The 22,681-nt window shown below is 39.0% G+C and overlaps 1 protein-coding gene across 2 annotated transcripts in view; it reads left to right on the top strand.

Annotated features, from left to right (window-relative positions):
- THSD4 (thrombospondin type 1 domain containing 4) overlaps positions 1-22,681 on the top strand; it is a 333,359-nt gene that overhangs the window by 24,389 nt on the left and 286,289 nt on the right. For both annotated transcript variants that reach the window (XM_030015385.2, XM_030015386.2), the window contains exons 3-4: positions 591-660; positions 19,439-19,881. In XM_030015385.2, the coding sequence (XP_029871245.1) occupies positions 591-660; positions 19,439-19,881 (513 nt within the window). The remainder of the gene's footprint in view (positions 1-590; positions 661-19,438; positions 19,882-22,681) is intronic.

Below are 22,681 nucleotides of genomic sequence, written 5' to 3' on the forward strand. Positions count from 1 at the left end.
TGCTTGGCTGCTTATCCCGAGTCTCTGGTGAGCTGTGTCCACTACTTTCCATCTTCTGTGCCCATTAGGTTATTCAATTTCCACAAGTGTTAGGCAGTTGGGGAAGAACCTATTTTCTGCAAAATCATGGTGATTCTTTGCGTGTTTCCTGTGTGCTGGAGGTGGAGTGTTCATCTGTAAAATGAGGAGCCAGAGCTAGAAGCAGACTTAGTTCACAGATGGGTGAATTCTTACATAGCACTTTAGAAAACTTGCAAAGCGTATGTCAGTTTGACACCAAATGCTGAGGTGTTAAAATATGCACTGCCAAAAATATTTTAATTTAAACATAAAGTTATGGGAGACACTATCAATGGATTCTACTTGGTGCACTTTTGCTTTAGAGATAGACAAACATGTATGTACCTTCTATTGCCTGCTGTGAAGAGAATGTCATAAGAACATTTCATGCAGTTTAGTGAGTCTGCTTTGGTTAGTAATGGTTTTCAAGTGTCTAAAGTTCTTGCAGTTTGAAGCCCTGTCATAGGTTGTAGATGTGTGGTTTGTGTTAGTGGTAATTACATCTTCTGTTTCACTGTTTGATTTTTCAGACTTCTCAGTTCCCTAGCAGTGCTGGGATTTCAGTTTGTCATCCCACAGCCTTCAATTGAACACAGAAAGGTAAGCAGTAGAAATATTCAGATTTTGTATACTTAAAGGTAAATGTAGAAAACAGAGTAAGATGCATAAAGCAATGCAATCTAAATAAAGTTCTGGGAATAAGGTGGCTTTTGTTCTGTGTGGGTTTTTTTTTTGTTTTTTTTTTTTTTTTTTAATATAAAGATGTACTTGGTTAAAAGAGGCTCATCATGGTTAATTAGCTGAGTAATTGTATGGGGTGTTGCAGGTCACAAATAGCTCCATGTCAGCTTACTCAAGCTTTGGAGCATTTTCATCATGTAAGACAAAGGGGAAGAAGAGCTCATGTGAGTGAGAGCAGTGCTCAAACGTGGAGTGATTAGCAGAAGCATTGAGTTGCTCCTAGGTAGCTCTTTTACAGAGATGGAGATGTCTGAAACAGAATTTGGACCCAAACCACACTCTGTTGCTAGATTTAAATTGCTAGATATCGGAGCTGGAAACTGCTGAACTTCCCTGTTGTGCTCTTGTGAACTGTTCACTCAAGATAGACATTGGCATGTCTAAGAAGGCTTGCAGCCTGCACACCTTCCATCCTGCTCAGCGTTAGCGAGGTCTCAGCTGGAATACTTAGGGTTTTGCACTGCTTTTCAGGAAAGTAGTGGACAATTTAGAGAGAAATGGAGGGCAGCAGTGATTATCCTCAAGAGGTTTTAAAATCTTACCCCTGTGGGAAGTTTGAATGATTTCAAGTTGTTTAGTCTAAAGATTAGAAGACTGGTGAGGGAGGCAGATATAATCTTCAAATACTTGCGAGTGCTAAAGAGAAGGCTATTCTTTCTTTCTGTGGTGGAGTAGATGAGAAGAAATAGATTTAAAGTGGGGCAAGGGAAACTTAGGTTTGATGTTAGAAAAAACTTCCCATGGTAAGGATATAAAGAAGAATAGATCGTATTGACTGGATAACATTTAGAATTTCCATGATGGAAGTCTCTGTGAATGTGTTGGACAAATGTTTGTCAGGAATGATGTGTAGTTATTGCTGATTCTACCAGACACCTGAGGGAAGACCCTTTGAGTGCTCTTCTATCTCTTTACAGGCTGTGACCTTATATCAATGTTGTTCTTGTCTCTTAATTGGTATTTAGACATAACCAATTAATTATTAAAGGTATCAAATAACCTATTTTAAAAAAAATTGCTTTTTACTATAGATTTTTAAGTAATAATGCAAGATGCATATTTATTTTTAAACTGTACTTTTAAAAGGAGATAAAAGGCAAATTTGTGGGATTTCCTTTTTTTATGTGCATATGCCACTGTTTTTAGGGTAAAAAATTATTTGGACAATAGCTCCATAGGTATGGACTAGAAATCTGAAGTCATCCAATAGTCATAGTTCTGAAGAACATAGCTATCGTGTTCAACTCCTTGTGCAACCTAATTGTAAAGTTAAATGAGGTCAGTAACGATGCGGTCTGAAACTGGCATGGTCCAGTCTGCAGCATTTCTCAAGCTGCCTGAGCGCTCTATTCTAAACCTGAGTACAACACTGTATTTTCCCCTATTTTAGATCTCTTCTATTTTGTTGTGCAGTTGAGGTGGTCATGCTGCTGCTCTGTTTTCAGTACTCTGTCTAATTAGACATTCTTTTGTAACATTGACAGTGGAGAGAAGCTGCAATCCAGCTTCCAAATGGCCTTAGGGGAAAAAAAAAATCTACTAGCTAAAATAGAGTAAGTCAGAGAAACAATTGCTTCATTCTGTGAAGCTCCGGAATTAATTTTGATAAAATCAGGTTCTTTGTTTTCAGTTGAATGAGAAATGTTGTGGGTCTGGAGTGTCTTCTGTACTAGTTAAAGGGACTGAAGGGATGGCACTAAGAGGCATGGTAACCACCTTGGAGCTGTTCTTTTTACTGAAAACAAGAGAGGCAGAAGTTTCCTAGTGACAATCTCATACAGGCTCCAAGGCTGTCTGTCATTCTCAGCTCTACAGGAGAGGATTCTATTCGTGCCAAGCTCTGTTTAGACTGGAAGTCTGTTTTTATTGAACTTTTCAGAAACCTTCTGACCCACCTATCGGCTCCAGACAAGAGGGCCTGTTAGTAGCTCTGAAGGCCAAGTCAGACATATTTCTAAGTGAGTGTGAGTTCTCAGCTTTGTAGCTCTGGAAGTTGTTCCCGTTCTCTTTATGCAGTAACCTGGACATGTGTTTGCTGGCAGCCCCAGCCAGCATCTCGTGTGTATTTCTGCATGGATCTCTCTGCTGTTTGACAGAGTTCCTTCTATGTGTGAGGAGGTCAGTTTTGTGGGAAGAAAGGGAGAGGAAGAGGAAAGGATTTGAGGAGCAATATGTCATTTTAACAGTGTAGTGAATAACAGAAGTGGTCATAGAATTATAGAATAGTTTGGTTTGGAAGGGACCTTTAAAGGCCATCTAGTCCAACCTCCCTGCAATGAGCAGGGACATCTTCAAGTACATCAGGTTGCTCAGAGCCCCATCCAACCTGACCTTGAATGTTTCCAGGGTTGGGGCATTTACCACCTCTCTGGGCAACCTGTTCCAGTGCCTCACCACCCTCATCGTAAAAAATTCCTTGCTTATATCTAGTCTGAATCTACCCTCTTTTAGTTTAAAACCATTACCACTTGTACTATTGCAACAGGCCCTGCTAAAACATTTGTCCCCATCTTTCTTATAGGCCCCCTTTAGGTACTGGAAGGCTGCAATAAGGTCTCCCTGGAGCTTTCTCTTCTCCAGGCTGAACGACCCTAACCCTCTCAGCCTTTCTTCATAGGAGAGGTGCTTCATCCCTCTGATCATTTTTGTGGCCCTCCTCTGGACTTGCTCCAACAGGTCCATGTCCTTCTTATGTTGGGGGCCCCAGAGCTGAACACCATATGCCAGGTGGGGTCTCACGAGAGCTGAGTAGAGGGGGAGAATCACCTCCATCGACCTCCTGGCCACACTTCTTTTGATGCAGCCCAGGATACGGTTGGCCTTCTCGGCTGCAAATGCACATTGCTGGGTCACGTTGAGCTTCTTGTCAACCAACACCCCCAAGTCCTTCTCCTCTGGGCTGCTCTCAATCCACTCATTGCCCAGCCTGTATTTGTGCTTGGGGTTGCCCCAACCCATGTGCAGGACCTTGCACTTGGCCTTGCTGAACTTCCTGAGGTTCCCATGGGCCCACTTCTTGAGCTTGTCCAGGTCCCTCTGGACGGCATCCTGTCCCTCCAGCATGTCGACCACACCACTCAGCTTGGTGTTGTCTGCAAACTTGCTGAGGGTGCACTCAGTTCCACCATGTCATTGATGAAGATACTAAACAGTACTGGTCCCAATATGGACCTCTGAGGGACACCACTTGTCACTGATCTCCATCTGGACATTGAGCTGTTGACCGCTACCCTCTGGATGTGACCATCCAACCAATTCCTCATGCACCAAACAGTCCACCCATGAAATCCATCTCTCTCCAATTTTGAGAGAAGGATGTTGTGGGGGACCGTGTCGAAGGCCTTACAGAACTCAAGACAGACGACATCCGTAGCTCTTCTCTTGTCCGCTGATGTAGTCACTCCATCACAGAAGGCCACTGGGTTGGTCAGGCAGTGGTGTTTGGTAACTTTCGTATACACACTCAGAGGGTACAGTATGTGGAAACTGAGTAACTAGAGCTGAATTCTAATAAAACATTAGCTTATACCCCAATCCTTATTGTGTGTTTATTTTGCAGGTTAAAGTTAAGTATGTGTGCATGATTGATGCTTGAATGTACAGTGTTGGAGAGTGTTTGGATTCTGTCTTGTGTACCCTGCATATAGTTATTTTTGCTCTGAAAGCTATGGACAGGGAAATAAAATCAGAGAATTGGACTTGGGTGTTTGGCTAAGTAATTAATTAAAATATTTCCACATAGTCTAGATTTTTTTCTTAGACTAAAACTTTTCGGAAAATGAAATAAAACCCAGGGTGATCCCCAAAGCAGTTGATGGAAATCCAGTTGTAACTGCCTTTGGACACCCACTGTTAAGCTGAGATCTTGGTTTTTTTAGGACTGGAAAACACTTAAAAACATCAGGAAATAACTATTTTCTGTTTATTTTAAAATCTTGTTAGATTTTCATCCTTTGTTTCTTTTTTTTTTTTTTTTTTAATCTGTGTTTAAAGTCATACTAGTTTCAGAGAGGCTGACATAATGTAGATTTTTGGAAAAAAATTAGTTTGGAGTTTCCTAGCTCTTGTAAGAATTTTTATTTGGCTTCAGTATGTTAGAACTACTTAAAGTACTATTTAGCTACTCTTGACTTGGTGGCATATGTTTAGGACTTTAACATGAAGAAAGAAGTTTATCTTATCAAGCAGCAAGCTTAAGAAAACCATTTTTTAGGGGAAATTTCATTAACAAAATCTGGAAGAGCAGAGCTCAACAGGTTGCTCTCCTCAGACACACAAAAATCTGTTTCTGGCATGACAGCCTAGGGACTGTTAGATAGAAGAATGAGCCAAATTACTTCCATAGTAGGGAAGTGCAGATAGTGGAATTAAGACTTGGGGGGATAACAGGACCAAATGGGGAAGTTTTTCATTTTTTCTTATTTGCAGTTTATTCTGTAACTCTTCTGCTTTCAGGAGTGACCCCACTGCCATCCCCAGACTAAATGTAATATTATTCCATTTCAGTTCCCCTTCTTTTGTTTCTCTGGGAAACTTAAGCTTGGCTATTAAAATAAAAATATTTTGAACACTAACTAGTAAGAAGATACTTCTTTTTGGGAAAACATTTGACTGGGCAATGGTTTCTTCATTTAGATTTTATAATTTTGGAATTAAAGTCTTGGAAGCTTGTCTGGCATACAAAGTCAGAATTGACAAATACAGAATTACTAGTTTCAGAAATACCTGGCTACCTGATTTTTATATAGAATTAGCTTTTGTGCTTATTTACTTCAAGCAATGCTGTCTCTCCTGTCAGAAGTGCACGAAATCTGAAAACAAAGACCATCTTTACATCTTCCTACATCCGAGCTTTTGCTACTTCTCTGTTTGTTAATCTTATCTCTGTAAATAGCACAGGTTTGGGCAATAATAGAAATACATTAAATGTGGTATGTTCATTAGATAGAAATAAAAAATCCTATGCAAAAGACTTTTATGGTTTCTTGCTGAAGACAGGGGTTGTAGTGTTGGTTGGTAGCTTCTTGGAGGTTGGGTTTTTATGATCTAACTTACTTACTCGTCATTCATAGTATATAATTTCTAAATATCAAGCGTACTCCTCCATAAGGCCAAAATACTTGTCAATATTAGCAAAAAAGTAAGAAATGTTATGTGAAACCAAATAATTGCCACTTGTGTTTAAAAATCAACCAAGCTGTCTGAAACTGGTTAAACTGAAATCTTTCTTAATATTTGAACAATTAATTTTCCTTGTCCATCAGTACTGGACATGTGAACAGCCCTCCTGCTGCTCATCATGCAGTTAAGCTCTCTGTTTTCCCTCCCTATGCTTATTTTATTGAATAAATATTATTTAACCTTATCTGATAAGTGTCATGCTGTGATGAACAGAAGGTTAAACTATGAAACATAACAGTCCTTCTCCCAGACAGCCACGGAAGTCTGTATTCCCAATTTTTCAGAAATCATTCCTGAGTGGATTTTTAATTAATTGTATGTTGCTGTGTTAAGAAAGCAAGCTGTAGTTATATTTGTACCTTGTTTATTTTAGTAAAATTGGTAATGTAAATAGTAGTAAAGTTTGTCCAAATAAAATTTCTGATGTAAATATTGCTTTGTTTTAATATCTTGCTTCTGTTACAGCATTAAATAGTAGCATTGAAGCGATGGAGTTGCTTTGAATTTATGTGGATCTTTTTGTCACTCAGCTGTAGATTAGTATTGACTCCAATGGAGGTACAGTATATTAACAAACTAATTTTCAATGTATGGAAGAAGTATCAGGATATTGTTGAAGAATTTTGAGCCTGTTTGGGCTTAGTGTTGTTTTATGCTGGCTCTAAATTAAAGAAGAAATAAACTGGGTGTTATCTCTTGCTGTCAGACAGACAATGTCTCTATGAAAAATAACTATCTATGAAGTGAATGTCGCTATACTCCCCACAAAATTTGGAGATGAATAGGGTTTCAGATGTCTGTTGGGGTTTGTTGTGGGTTTTTGTCCCCCTCTCTCTTGTGTTGGATTTGAATATGCTTTTAGAAGGGTCATCGCTGCTAAATGAGGAGAATTAAGGAACAGGATCAGGAGCAGAAGCTGAGGGAAAAGAGGGGAACAGGGGGAAGGGAAAGGTGGCCAAGATCCCTCATGTGGTCATGGTGAGCTGTTAGAGCAGTTCAGTTGTGGAAATTTTGCCCGAGTAGCAATGCAATGTAATGGCTAAAACCCATCATTACTCAAATAGTAGTTCTGTTCATAAAAGGGAATTTCTACAATTCACATTTACTTCAGAACAGCTTTCCTATCTGTAGTATACTGGCTTTTGGAGAGAGTGACATTTTCTGGTTTGTTTGGGGGGGGAGGTGGTGTTTCTTTTCAGTAGACACAGAAGTTTTCCTTACCTCTAGGAGGAGTAATTTCTGAGTTACCTCTGTTTTCCTTTTTCTTCTTAAATCTACCACATAATAGCATTGTGTTGATTGCATTGGCAGAATACGTGAAATTGAATTAGGAGCTTATCAGAAGTTCGTTTAAACAAATTAATCTGTCACTGTGGATTGACCGTGAGGATCTATGCACTTCCGCTTTGCTTCAGGACAAGATGATTAAAAATACTGCGTCTCCCTTGCTTGCCTGCACCCATGCCCTTATCTAGAGTTTTTAAATCACTTAACATCTACATTTGTTTGCTGTAGGATAGACTGTTTTCTGGGCAGTCATGTAACTCCCTGAAGTTTCTTCTAGGAATGGAATGTTTTTATGTGACAAGTAAAATGAAATGCTAAGACTTAAAGGAATTCTGGCATATTCTTAGATTAATTGGGCTACCTACTTTGAGGGGCAAGAGCAAGGAGACTAGTTTTGGTCTTGCTCTCCTCAGTCTTCGAAAAAATCAGGGAGTAGGCCACTGATCTCTTTTCATCTTTCTGTCTTTCCATCTTTGCTTTCCCTGGCAGTCTTGCTTGCTTGCTCCAGCACATGGCTTAAGATGCTAGGAATGATTCCTTCTACTGGGCTGTAGAAGGAGGATGCTTAAGTGTGAAGGTATAGTGTACAGAGAGGGTGGTAACTTCAAGAGTAGTATTTCAAGTGATAAGAATTCGGGTACTAAATCTGACTATATCGTTTTTAGGATTCATATAGGAAACTCTGTATATAAATGTGATCCTACACCTTCATTTATATTGTAATAATGACAGTGAATGGCAATGTTTCTTCATTTCCGTTGTTCTTTTACCCTACCGTACCCCATAAAAGTCAGTATTCTGTTAACTGAAAAAGATACAGCTGCCTAATACATCTGAACACACTATAATAGAGTAAAAGGTGAAGCATGAAGCACTATATCCTTGAAATACTGGGGAAAATTGGAATTAGGCAAAGCAGTTAATATCTAAGCTTGGCTTTTGGCCAAGACATCAGGGCTAATGCCTGATAGTTCTAAGGAGTACCATGGGATGTCCACCACACCTGGTCACCACCTTGCTTTTACATGCCCTGAGAAGCAGAAGCATGTAATGGAAGGCTATGTTCTTCCTTGCAATCCAGGTAGGGTGAAGATCTGCCCTCAGGTCAACAGTGAGTGAAATCTATAATTTGTCAGGACTTGTTGAGCTGGAACTCAGCTCTTGCTAACAGGCCTATTACAGAGTTACTGTGGTTCTGTCCTGCTGGGCTGCATACACTAAACTAAATTTTACTAGAGCACCTTAGTCACCCCATATCTGCGTACAGCTGCTGTCACCATGTTCCTTGCAACAAGTGTTTGCAGCTGTCACACTTTTTTTTCTTGTAATTTTTTTTTTTGTTTATAAGTTAACTGCTGTCCATGATTATTGTGTTTTCATACACATCAGTTCCATAAAAGACTACCAACTGAAATGCAGTCCATATTCCTCTTGCAGTTTTCCACTGGTCAGTATATCCACTTGCCTTCAGCACAGTTGCTTGACTTTAGCTGTATAGATATACATGCTGTTGCATTCATTGAAAATTTGGTAAAAATAGAGCTTTTCTAGCTAATGACATTGCTATTCTAATTACAGTGATCTTTAGGAAACAGGAGAGATGAGTTAGTCCATACCAAGACTTTTTCTTTAAAATTAGCCTTTTAATGCAACAGAATATTTAGAACAACAGCTGAAAGAATTTTCTTGCTATCTCTGCGTTGTTACTAATTCCCTGTCCTTGATGTTGTGGATTAAAATGGTTAGGAAATTCTTCTTTTTTTGGGGGAAGGAGACAGGATAAGGATACATTATTTTATACAAATTATACTCTTTGAAAAATCAAAGCCAATGGTTTTGTTATTTTTAACTTGCTTTATCATGGACCTCTGAATTATTTTGGTTTTTTTTTTAATTAAAAAATACTGACTTCTTTAAGCTTGGAGCATGAGGGGCTTAAAGCTTGTTCTGTGTTTCTCTGGAAAAAATGAAAGGATCTTTGTTCCAGTTGGATTCCAGAGCAGGTGAACTTACAAGGTCATAGATAAGCTTCTCATCTTCCTTCAGAGCAGTATTGCATGCTAGTTCTGTCCCAGGCTTTGGATCAGAGCGATGATAGAGATGAGAAGCTTTGTGGCTTCACAGATGAGTTCTTCTGTTAGGGAATGTTGCTTTCTATTTTATGACAGCTTGTCCTCTCTGCTTCTGGAGAGATGGGTAGATGACTCACTGAGAGAGAGATCTTGAGAAGTGTTATGACAATTACTGAATAAATAAAATCCATGTTTCCACCACGTGTGGATCCCAAAGAATTTTTTCAAGTGTAGAAATATGATAGAATGGCAACACCTTTGTCATAGCTGAAGATGATTGACCTGGAAGAGGCCTAGGGTAGTACAACCTGAGTGACATAGGTCACATGATAGTCAATGATGAGGAAATTGTTTATTAAAATAAGGAAGCCTAATTTGTGATATAGTAAGGGCCTGATGCTTATCATCTTTACCTTACTGTAAAATCAGAAGCAATTCTACTGCAGATAAGGAGTGATTATATAGAACTGGTAGAAGTGAGGTCAGGAGTGAGCCATCTATTTACTTGGAAATACTTAATGGTCCCACAGAAAAATGGAAAAAAACCTCTGCCTTAAAACACTAGGCTCACAGAGTGCAATGGAGGTGGTCTTGGTGTGAAAAAAATTTGCCAAACTTGGAGGAAGCTTCAAGCTCTGTTGGCACAAAAACTGTCTGAACTTTTTTCAGAGCTGTTTACTTTCTAGACTATTTAAATAATGTTAAAGTTTCTTCAGATGTGGTCAAAGTTGGTTGAAGGGGCAGTTAAGCTTTCCAGGCGTTGTAACTCCCTTCAGTGATTTGTGAATACAAAGGTCTTCTATTTCCAGGCTTTTTAGCCCTTTAATCTTCACAGTCACAGATGTTCAGACAGAGTTTTTATACAAAGAACGGAAACCCAAATCGTTTAAGCTGGTAATATTTACACTTACCATGTACTGTAAAATTCAAACGGTTTACTACTACTCTGATTAAAGACTTGCTAAATGCACTAAAGGATTAAAATAGCAGAGCATACTAACCAGGCAGACATGTACACATTGCGTCATGATGTTTTGTTTGGCCTCTGCTCCATTTTTCTGCTAGCCTTGAGAGATCTGAGAAGTTGTTATCTGCAATTTTTAGGGGCTTTTCGGTGGATTGTTTTTTATCAAACCACCAATGTTCCACATGTTTCTTGTAAGAGGCATAAAAAATATGGTTGTTACAAATGAACGTCTATAAAATGGACTGTAAAGACCTTCTGCTGGGAAATTGTCATGGCTATATGGGTATGGCCTTTATTGGAAATCAGCTGAGCTAATGCTGGAAGAATATTCCCTTAAGATGCTTAGACTGGTGAAAGAATTAAACCAGTTCCATAGATGTGTTTACAACACTGGCAGGGAAATACGATAATGTTACACTTGAACAGGTTCTAAAACCTAACTATAATTTCCTCAACCCATTCAAAATTTGGCATCCTCTGCTCTGAACTGCAGTTCAGTTCTAGTCTAAGTCCGCCTCCTTTTGTTTTTACGCTCTTGAAATTTTAAGAGGACAAAGACTAGCTTTTACTTTGTGGGATTGATCATTGATCAATTATATAAGATGGTGAATGTTCGTGAAGAATACTGTGTTCATCTCATCCCAAATAAGATGTACGCATTTTTAATAATAACAGTATACTATTACAGTGGCTTTTTGAATCCTTAGTTGGTCTGAACCTGGCTGTGGTAAAAGCTGCATGCACATCTTTCGTGACAGGCTTTGCCCTAGTGAAACCTTCAATCAGTCAGAACTATAAAATAAAGGAGTTGTGACACTGAGGTAATGGAATAAATAAGAAGAGGTCATGTTTTCCAAGTGCCTTGACACTCCTTTAATAATGGTGACAATTTGGTGTCATAGAATGAGTTATCATATGTGGCATAATGAGAAGAACAACCATGGAAGGGACAATGAAAAAATGCCTAAAGCCTGAAGGATGTTGAGGAATATTAACAGGATTAGGGCTTTTTGCTCTGGGAAACACAGGACAAATATGATAGTAGTAGTTTAACATAAAAAAGGCATGCTGGCTTCTCTTAATTCCACTTTGCATCTAGCACATGAATGTGACTTTACTGAGTGAATACCATTGGTAGCGTTTTTCTGAGCAGGTGATAAAATGTTCTTCTGGATACAGTTTCTTTGGGTGAAAGTAATATTGTAAAGCTTTGCAAAACATACATTCGTACCTGTTACGTTCCTTTCAGATGTATAATTAGGAATATGGTGTAGATTTGTCCATGAATGCATTTAAATTCAGGGCATTTAACCAGGAAAAAGAATTACTGGATAACATGTTAGAAACTAAATCTATGAAATATAACATTATTGTATCTAAACTGAAATTGGAAAAAAACCAGGAATGTCTGTTTTTGTTTAGGTATCTTCAGGTTTAAAGCTTGCCATTGTCTTGTATCCCATTTCAGTTTTGAATTTGGACTCCTATAACATGCTCAGTATCTGCAAAATACTTGGTAACATTGGCTGTGGCTATAGCAGCTTACTTAAATACATAGTTGGTTAAAAGGTATGTACTGTCACCAAGCATTATGATCATTACTACTGTGAAAGTCCATCATTAATTCTCCTTTGGAGTACTGTATGCATCATTGCACACCCATGTCAAAATGTAGGAGTGGAAAAGATTCTGAGAATGAGGACAGCCTGAACTCTGGCCTGTTTTCCATACAAAAAGAGACTGAACAGATCAGGACTGCTGAATTTCAGAGAGAGATCCTGGAATTGGATTGTGTCAGTGATTTCAAATCAAACATCATGGTATGGTGAAGGAGAATACAGAATGATCATTCTTCATTTATCATACTGAAAAAATTTGGGAGACACAGTGAAATTGTCAGGTTGCATGTTTAACCAGAGGAAAGGAAGCACTTTTTCAATGTAAAATGCATAATCTTTTGGAAACCAAGATTAGAAATATTGTAAAAAAGAGATTAATTGTATTCATGGAGATTAAGTCCAGTTGTGGTTATGAAAAACAATTTGAATACGGTGATTAGCTAAAGGAGGCCCTTAAATTGCTGATTAGCTGGAAACAGAGGGTCCATGGGTATCTCTGAACATGTCCCGGTTCTTACAGTTTCCTAAACCTTTGCTTCTTCCACACAGTCAGAAATATAATACTGGGTTAAATGGGCCTCTGATTTATCCACTTTTTGCTACTTTTCTGAACAGTTAATTTGTATGTAAGCTGAAGTTTAATAGGATGAAGTATCCTACAGTATTTAAAATCAGTTTTTGTCAGGCCTTGTCTTCACGCACAACTAGTTATGTTTGAAATATTTGTGGCTTTCAGTTCAAGTGATACTTCCTCTTCAGGGACATTCTTGCATAGTATAGTTTCAACAACTGCTGCTGAAATCCCAAGATGCAGATCTTATTTTGAAATTCTGACAGAGGTGGTACTAGAAATTTGCAGTGTATTTCAATAGCTTGTGGACTCCTAGTTTTTGCTGGAATTTTTGATTCAGGATCAGAGTGATTGCTGAATTATGTGAATTCAAGAGAAATTGTTTTTCTATTTAAAATGTAGTCTGTGTCAACCTACTGGTAGCATGTTTAATTCAATAAGATCTAAGGTTGTAATATAGTAAAAGTGAGGAAAGACTCAATGCTTGTCATAAGTCTAAAGCTACAGGAATGACAACTATTGTATTAGGCAGTGATTTAATGAAGAATTAGTCTGCCTAAAAGCTACTAAGTGTGTTAAAATTCTATAGGCTAACTTTAAATTTCTGAAATCCGTAAAATTTGGAAGTAAGCAAGTAAAGAATATAAAGTTAGATTTTTTTTTTTTTTTTTTTTTTTCAGAACATAAAAAATAGTGGATGTAATTAAGGAAGCAAGAGACATAGTGTTTTAAAGTATTCTGCTTTCAGTTTTTTTCAATATATTACCCATCTTATACAGAGTTTTTGTAACTGTGTAATCTACATACTTATGCTTAAAGATAAGTAAAATGTGTGTGTGAAATATTTAAAATCAAACAAACTTAATTGCATTGTAGTTCCTCTACAATTTATGGTAATGTTGAATGCTAGTTATGGATTTTTAGTTCTGCATTTAGGATTAAATTCCATGGTCTTAAATATTCCATGTGCATTTATTTAGCTCTGCATGGAATCAGTATGAAGGTCTTGTATGCAGAACAGAACAAATGCCTAGTTAGCATTTACGTCCATGGGAGTTGTACACAGTTCCTTTGAGAGAAAATTTTGGTGATAGGTTTGTAATTGTCTTTCTTAACTGGGTTAGTTAACCCAAGGAAGCAAATATGATGCATATTGCATGGACCTGGGGAAAATGAAGGAAAACAGATGAATTAGAATTTGTTTTCTTGTTTGCCATGTGGATAAATATCTCCCTCTTTTCTGTGTTGACTTCTGCTGTCTTAATAAGTTTATTAGCTTGCTCTGTTCGGTGTTCAAAAACAGTAGGTTAAATCACAAGTATTATCTTACAGATCTTGTACAACAAACCAATTTATAAACAAACAAACCCCAAAGAAACAGGGAGGAAAAAACCAAGCCTCCAAGAAACAGGGAGATTCTTAGTATGTCTTAGAAAAATAAAAAAAATAAAATTGAAATTACATAGTTCCATAGACTGCCTGCCCACAGTGGTATTTTCATTAAGATTTTGGGGAATTCTCTTATCTACTTAACTGTGCCTGAAACAGACTTTGGGCTGGTATTGATGTTTTTCTCTTATATTATTTCTAAACAAACAATCCCAATATTGAGTATTTCTGACCTTCTAACAGGTTCTGATTAAATTAGATCATTTGTGACCACTTAAAATAAGGGTGTTTTTCTGGCTTTTTGTTTGTTCAGCCAGGTTCAATTTAGGTGAATAAAGTACTTCCTTTCTGAAATTTTAGTTTTATATATTTTGTACACACTAACCTCATACATTTATTCTACATATGAATGATGTTTTGGGGAGGGAAAAAAAAAAAAAAGAAAAAACCCAACAGACTGTTTTAGAAACTACCTAATTTGAAAAAGACGACTGTCAGAATAAAACCTGAATGTAATGCAGCTCCTGTTTACGAAAGTAGCAAACTAGCAAAATACAAGAAGAATGGGGGAAAAGAACAGAAAGGGATGCAGAGTGCTGATATGTAAAGGGAGAAGAGTAACCCTGCAAATACCCTTCTAAAAATCTAGCCTCAATTCAGTTTGCCACTCACTGTTAGAAAGGTGACAGGTTTGAAGATATTTGGTACATCACAGTCATTAGGGAGAAAATTTCTGATTTAAAAAATGTTTGATAGCAACTTGATAGGTGTCACGACCCAGACTGGACAGACCAGGGAGTTGTGTTTAATTCAAAATTCCCTCGGGCTAAATTAAGGTGAAATGACACCAAACGATCAGTTAAAGATTTTATTCATGACAGAAGCAAACTGAACTGGGGAGGCCTGATAGTAGGTGGCGGAGTTTCTCACAACAGGAATTGGCATAAGACTACTTCTGTAAACCGTGTAACCCAGGGTAACCATATACATCGATTCAGGGAATAAGGAGATCCCTCCCGTCAAGTCACGAGGTTCAGAGCAGACCCCCTTGCTTTCCAGACTCCTCGTCAGAGAAGGGCCCAGGGGCGGCTGGATCCACTCTTAGTCTCAGACTTGGTCAACAGTTTTATGTCTTAAAGGGATGAGGTGTAGGGATTGAGGAAAAGGAAAAGGAAAGAGAGAAGATGACGGAGAGATTTCACCGGTCCCGGGTCCAGCGTTGGTTCAGTCAGCCGAGGGGTGCGGGCAACCGAACTGCTCAGGCTGATGAGCAGTTTGTGAGCCTTTGGGCCTGGGGGTCGTTTGGGGAGTAACTTTTCCTTCCCTGCAGACGTGGCCGTTGTTTGATCTTTGTATCAGAACAGCTTCTCAGAACAGGGAGCTGCGCACCCTCCAGCACGTCCTCCCCCTCCTGTTGCTGATGTCTGAGCTGACGGGCTTTTCACCTTGGTTCCTTGCTGTGCAGGGTTTGTCTTTAAGCAGAACTTGCCCCACCAAAACGTTTGAGACATTAATTATTTCAGTCTCTCACAATAGGAGTCAGTGCAGATGTAGAAATTGCAAGCACTTGCACACCTGAAAGCTTATCTTACTCTTCTTTACATTGCTTACTGTACAGCTGTACCTAGTGAAATGTATTGCTTCCACTTACAAACCTTGTCCTGCCAAGTAACTGAAAAATGTATAGGAGAGAAAGAAAGGGCTAGAATTATGGGGTGAAATTAAGGGGGAAAATAGATTGAACTTGTAGAGCAAAATATTTGGCTGTTGATTAACTTGCAGTAGACAGAAATATTTTGATGGTGCATTTATAGTTAGAATGAATATTACTAGGTCACCTAGAGAAAGAATCAATCATGAACTATGGGAAAGTAGATTCAATGGGTTAGTTGATCTCTCCGTTTTGCAGGCTATGCAATTCTATTAAAGAAATTACTTTCATGACTTAACTTGGCAAGGAAAATTCAGTATGCATTTCACTTGTTCCCCAGTGCAGGCTCAAACTCTTCCCTTTAGAATGTGTGCTGTTTAAGGGGTAATTTTTAAAGGGAGAGGAGGAGGGACCTAGTGTCAGGAATCTCTGAATATGTGGTGTTTCCGAGATGTTCTGGAATACTTCAGCTGTCTCCCGTAGCTACCTGTAATTTCTTGGCTATACCCTAGGGCTGTGGTAGAATTCATTACTGGCTACAAAGTAAGTTGGAAATCGCAGGACCAAAGGACGGGAAGTGACCTGTGAGTCCTGTACTTCAGCTCCTCTGCCCCGGGGAAGGATCAGTTACACCTTACTTGTTCCTGGTAGAGGTTTGGGCTCAGCTTCCATGGTGCCAGGATCTCCTCAGGCAATCTGTTCCTGTGGTTTGTCTGCCTTTCCACCAAGTAGTTTTCCCTACTAGTTAATTTGGATCACCTCTGATTAAATTTAAATCCAGTTACTTCTGTGTTGGCTCCATAGACATGGAGAACAATTTGCTGCAAAGAGAAAATGAACAGCTCTTTGTATTTATTTATGTAAACTGTTTGGAAGACTCATTATTGACCCCTATGTTTTCCATTCCTTAAACTAAGTGGCTTCAATTTATTCAGTCTTTCGTAGAAGGTTTCACTGAGTAGATTATGCCATTAATCACATGTCATCTTCTCTAAAGATTAGTCTGTAGCCCCCATCTTTCTCAAAGTAAGAAAACAGAGACCTTAAAAATAAAAGGGCATAACCTGATTTGCTACTGAGAATTCCTGTCTCTCAGTTTTGTCAAAACTAAGTAGTATTGATGAATTTGTACATCTGAATAAGACATATGTTGTTACCTTTTGGTTAGTTTTATTATTATGTTCTTACTTAACTTGCTAGATTAAACCTTCTTGTGCTGTGTCTAGAACTCTCTCACTGTGAAGATTAAGGGGTGTGAAATTACTTTACATTGCCTTCAGTCATTTAAAGCATCATTTTATCTGAAACAATTCTTGCTGCAATGGAGTTTGGCAGCCAGAAAATTCTCTCTGCAACAGGTCAACACTTGCCGCTATTGTATCAGTTTCTATTTCTGCATAATGAAATATTTCTTATGTTAGTGGTGACTTGAGTTGCTTGCAGACTAATAGATTTTAGTTGTTGCCTGCATGAGCATCTTTGGCTTTTTAAAAAAAGGTGTACTGAACAATCAGAAATGATTAAGAAATAGTCCAGACAAATGAAACCTGACTTGTCTGATAACAAAGGACTATTAGTTTTATAATAAGCAAATTTTACTGCAAACCGGGGTCAGACCAGAAGAGTATCTCTGTGTGTAACTGTTCTCATTTTATGTCTGTGGTAAAGCTACATGAATGTGTAGTGTAAGTATGAACAGTGAATATTCAGTGAAAAAATCACCAACTGAAGAGTAGCTTGTTTAGTTGGTCAAATTGTGAGCCAGTGGTGTTCTGTCATTGGATATGAAAGCAAATGTAACAGCCAGAAACCAAGACCTTGTTGCATGTTATTCATAATTTTGACATTATGCGGTATTAGGTTGTACAGGCTATTGGATTTAAAAGGCTGATGCCAAATGGGGTACCCGCAGAAAAAAGACATATTAAATACAGAGACATCTGCTCCTGTTTTCAAATAACATTGGCAAAATGGGTAACATATCACACTAATGCAGATGCTTTTTATTATTCACAAGTTATAATTAAATGCAGTTTTTTCTGTGGTTGGTGATGAAAGTGTGAGAGCAATCTCAGAGCGGGGAAATGTTTCAGATTATGTAGACCACAACTGACTATTACACAGCAGCACCACAAACCCTGCGCTGGCTTGGCTTTTCATATTGTAATGGTGTATTCAACCCATGTTTGCAAACCACACTCCACCAAAGCCTGCCATGTTTATAGCTAGCTGATCAGTAATGTATGCTCACTGGCATAGGTGGTTTGCAGTTCAGTTAGCAACTGCACATGTTATCTGTGACTAGAGGCAAAGTATGTAGATGTTAATCTTTTGCTCTTCTACAATACTGTTTGAGGTAGTATTATTAATGGAAGTTACGTACTTAGGAGGTCATCCTTTGAAGGGGGGGGAAGCGACATACAGACAGACAAGGCTGTCTTTCCAAAGCTCGCTTTGAGGTAGCTACATACTTGAATAGGGCTGGAGAGGTATGGCAAGCATTTGTTTGTGGACAGTGCCTTTTTTGCCTCCTAATTGAATTGATATGTGTGTGTACTTGTTGGTACAAAGGTTATTCAGAATATAAACAAACTATTAAAGGATGCTCATTTAAAAGAACGTTCTGCATATTAATAATTGTGAGAATCAGACATTGGAAGCCTGCTTTTAAAACTTGTAATTCAGACAGCTGGACAAGGGAAGCGTCGTGGTTTAACCCCAGCCAGCAACTAAGCACCACGCAGCTGCTCCCTCCCTCCCTCCACCGCAGTGGGATGGGGGAGAAAATCAGGAAAAGAAGTAAAACTCGTGGGTTGAGATAAGAACAGTTTAATAGAACAGAAAAGAAGAAACTAATAATGATAATGATAACACTAATAGAATGACAACAGAAAAACTATGCATTTAATGAAGATGGATCTAATTTCTGTGCGACAAAGTTGAGTACTCTACCCAGCATGAAATACTGACTATATTTAGCTCCAGGAGTGGGTAAAGCTTGGGGCACAAGTCCACAGTGAGATGGGGACGGGTGGTTTTAACTTCTAGGCTGTGCTGATACCTTGCTAACCACTAGGTCAGGGTATTTAAACATTTGGCCACAGCCTGAGTAACAGTCCCTGTCCTTCCTAATCCTCCCTAGCTTCCTTCAAGAGAAAAACCCTCTCTCTTTGGGGTTCTTCTTTGTTTTGCTTTCCCTGTGCTGCTGAATGGTGAGTATGGGCTAAGTGCCACTGAGCACCCGAGACAAACAATTTGTCCTGTCTTAGTGCATTTGATGGAGATTTCTGTGAATGTAGGCTTGGGTGGGTCATCTTGAAAAGCTCTTTTCCTTGAAGCATTAATATGGGAGGTGGGGGAAAAGTGATAATACAAGAGTTAACTATTGCAGTATTTTTGGCTGGTTGGAAATCAGCCTGTCCTCTTACGTTATTGCTTTCCTAAAAAGTTCCACATTAGATGGGAGTTCCTGAAATATTATTGCAACCACTAGCAATGTCCGTTGTTGAGGCATCAGAGTGGAAGACAGCAGTCAGTGTCTGTTGACCCGAGTTCGTCACCAAAAATGACCTTACTTCCTGGCTTTGCTAATATTATAACAGTTTTCAATCAATACAAAATTTGGATTATGCAATGTTTTCCATTGCTGAGAACTAAAGAAAATCTATTCCCGTCCACATAGTCCAAAAAATACTTTTGGCCTCAATGGTTGATGGCTGTAGGAGACCTCCTCCTATACTGGCAGAATAGGCAGCCATTTGACAGGGAATAAGGCCAGTTATTTCCTCTGTCATTTGGTTTCACTTGTGACTGCAGAGTGAATGCCTTAAAAAGGGTATTAGTGCTCTCCTCTATTACAGTGTGAGTTCTTGTTCCTAAGTCAATCTGTTGCGTCTACAGGTTCCCCAGAGGATAGAAGAGCAAAGAGATGCATCTGAGGATAGCGGTGCAGGAATCCCAGGCATGTGGGGAAGTTGGGGCCCCTGGTCCGCCTGCTCTCGGAGCTGCAGTGGCGGTGTGATGGAGCAAACGCGACCCTGCCTCCCGGCCTATTACCGCGAAAGGGGCTACCGACGGCCAGGACGGCAGTACCCGGCCTCAGAGAGAACTCTTCCTCATCAGAATTCGCGCCACCGCGAGGACTCGCTGACTGCTTATCCTGGCCACGTCATTTCTGCCATCCGTACGTCTGTGCCGCTTCACAGGAATGAGGACCAGCTTTGGGCTGGCCTTCGGGCTTCTGCTTCTTCGGGAGGCCAGAATAACAGCCATCTGAGCAGAGGAGCGTTGAGAGGCAGCAGGCATTCTCAGTCCCAGAGGCAGAATGCCAAGCCAGAAAAGAGGTATGTGTCTATGCACGCATTTTATTCTTGCTATGAATGATGTATCTTAAGAATGACATGTCAGATTAGAGTTGATATTTTTTAATACTTACGAAAGGTTATTAAAGACTAAGACTCACTTTTACAATGTTTACCATCTTCTGTGGAAGGCTGTCCTCCCTGTTGACTACTTATGTCATAACACCCAAGGACAGATACTATTATTCTACAACTGTACTAGGCAGATCATCTTACTTCCCTTTAAGATTTGTTTCATGATTTATTGAGATATTTCTCCTTTTCTATTACACTCTCATTTGACATTTCCGTCTTCACCATAATAATAAAAGCTCTATAATTGGATTCTGTACTTCAATAGCCATTCTGATTTTAACTGGTTGAAAAAAAGATTCATCAAACTTTTTTCATAAAGAATGGCCAACTGCCCGTTCACTTTTTTCCTAGTCAAAACTCTAGGTTTGTTTTGTATTTTTCAAAGGGTTTCTATTTATGGGCTTTTTGTTTTCTACCACCTCTTTTAGCAAAATTTCCTGTTTGATAAAACTAAACAATGTGGTGTTTAATACGTAGAATATTTTAAACACTGTATATATCAATTTCATAATATTAGCTGTTCAGTCTTTAAGGCTGGGTGGAACTGTGCTGTTACAATTAATTCCAATTAATTGTCCAATTTCTGGAGAAACACTTTTTTCTCTTCTTAGATACCAATCGATCAGATTTTTTTTTTATATATGTATGAAAGGAAAATAGATGTGTTTCCAGTTTGGAAACTGAGAATGGGCAGGGAGATCCCCTGGGGGGGAGCGCTCCTGAAATGTCTCTATTCTGTCTATCTTTCCTCAGACTGTGTATTCTAGCAGTTCTCTGGTTCTTTCCCTCTCAGCCTTCTTCTGGGAGATGCATGGAGAGATTTTTTTGGCGGTAGTTAACAAAAAAACCCAAACCAAACAAAAAAACCCCAACCCAAACCGAAAAACCCTCCTTCATATCATCTGCTTCTTTAAGATTCTTAGGTGAAGCAGTCAAATGGAATTCCCTTTTTAAAAACGTCTTGCTGACCCAAAGCAAAAAAAAGAATGTTACCTTGAGGCAATATTCCAGTCTGACTGGAATAAGACAGTAGGACACTGTGTTGCTGGTGATAAAGACATCCTCAGCCCCTGCAAGAAACACTCTCCACCTAAAAGAATATTTGAAAATAGAAATTAACCTGTTAGCTTCCTGGTTGTCTCAGTGAAGCATAAATTTCAAATGGGGGGACCAGCTGTTCAGATGTTGATCTTCCTAGGTGTTGGCCATTTCCTTTAATCACTGCTTTGTCTTTCTTTCAAACCCATGCAAATAGGTAGCCTAGAGCTATGGAGTATGACTTCAGTATGGCACTGATAATCTTATAAAAATTCAGAGAATGCCAGAGGCAGGCGTTTAGTAGCAGCGTTAACATGACTGCATTGAGACAAAAGTCATGTTTGCTTTTTCTGTTTTCCTACTTAATAGTTTTCTATAATGCACTTCTGTTCTCAGCTGCACAGCGTAAGAGAGTTACAGGTTGTAGTACATAGCTGGGTTATTACTAATATTGGAAGCCTGGCCTTGAACCGTCAGCACAAAGTCATTCAAAGCCCGTGTGCTCCAGCCCCTTGGCACCCTCAGTCTCCGAGGGAATCCCAGCTGGCCTGGCCTCTGCCGCAGCCGTGCTGCCAGGCTGCTGGCACAGCTGGGTCTCCATCCCCGCAGGCTGTCCCTTGCCGCCCTGGTGGCCTCTGCGGGCCAGCAGAGACTGGAACAGTTTGAAACAATCACTGCAGTGACGGCTGGAACATGAGAGGACAGTGAGCAGAAAATAATATTGACTGTGTGCAGAAGTGAAACCATGTTATTTCCTAATAGCTGCCTCGCCATATGAAATACCAAAATGATCGTACTGTCCGTTGTGCCTCCACTTTCCTGTATGACGGAGGCCTTTGCTTTTGAAAATTCTTGTGCTTTCCTAAGCACAGTGCAAGCTTCTGTACCACAGTTGATTTTCCACCCACACGCACATTGCCCCTTGGCAAAAGAGTGTGGATTCAAGGTCAGTGTTTTAATCTTATTTGCGTAATAACTTATTTCCATCTTGTGTTAGGAGGGTCCCTGGTGGCTTTAAAGCCTGTTGTATTGCATAACTTTCAGATTCTTTGGTGGTGACTGTGAAAACAGAATGAGAACAAAAAATGTTATTTGAAAATGAAATTATTAGAATGACAAACCTAATAGTTTTCCTTAATTTGCTAAATCCAGAGTACAAACCTTTGCAAAGGAAATTACTGGTCCTGTCAGATATATAGAAAATGGATTTCAAAATGTAAGTTACTCTAGACATGATTTTTATACTGTATAAGAGTGTTCAATGTTCACTATATGGGTGATATTGGAAATTGGTGTCAGGCTATTAAAAAAAAATATCTGTGTTTTCACAGTATGTACAGTCAGTGGAAAGTTTTTTGGGTATCCTATTTACTGTACTGGACTTTATATAAAAGCTGTAATTTTAGCAGACTTCCATAAAACAATAGAAGAGGAATGGACATTTGTGACTGAGATAAGTTCACATTTGATAGCATGATAAGATGGAATTGGATGGCTTCCAAGGCAAATACGTTTTGACAGCAATAGCAGTCCTTCAAAGCAGCCAGATATGTTTGTGTCATTTAGCAACAAGTGGAAAAGTTCTCTGCCTGCTTCCAGGCGGCTGACAAAGAACTGTTCGGTTTCTTTAGCAAAATTCAAAATATCATTTATATATCATAAATTTTGA

The sequence above is a fragment of the Aquila chrysaetos genome, chromosome 5 (assembly GCF_900496995.4).
Source record: "Aquila chrysaetos chrysaetos chromosome 5, bAquChr1.4, whole genome shotgun sequence".
Lineage (NCBI taxonomy): Eukaryota > Metazoa > Chordata > Aves > Accipitriformes > Accipitridae > Aquila > Aquila chrysaetos.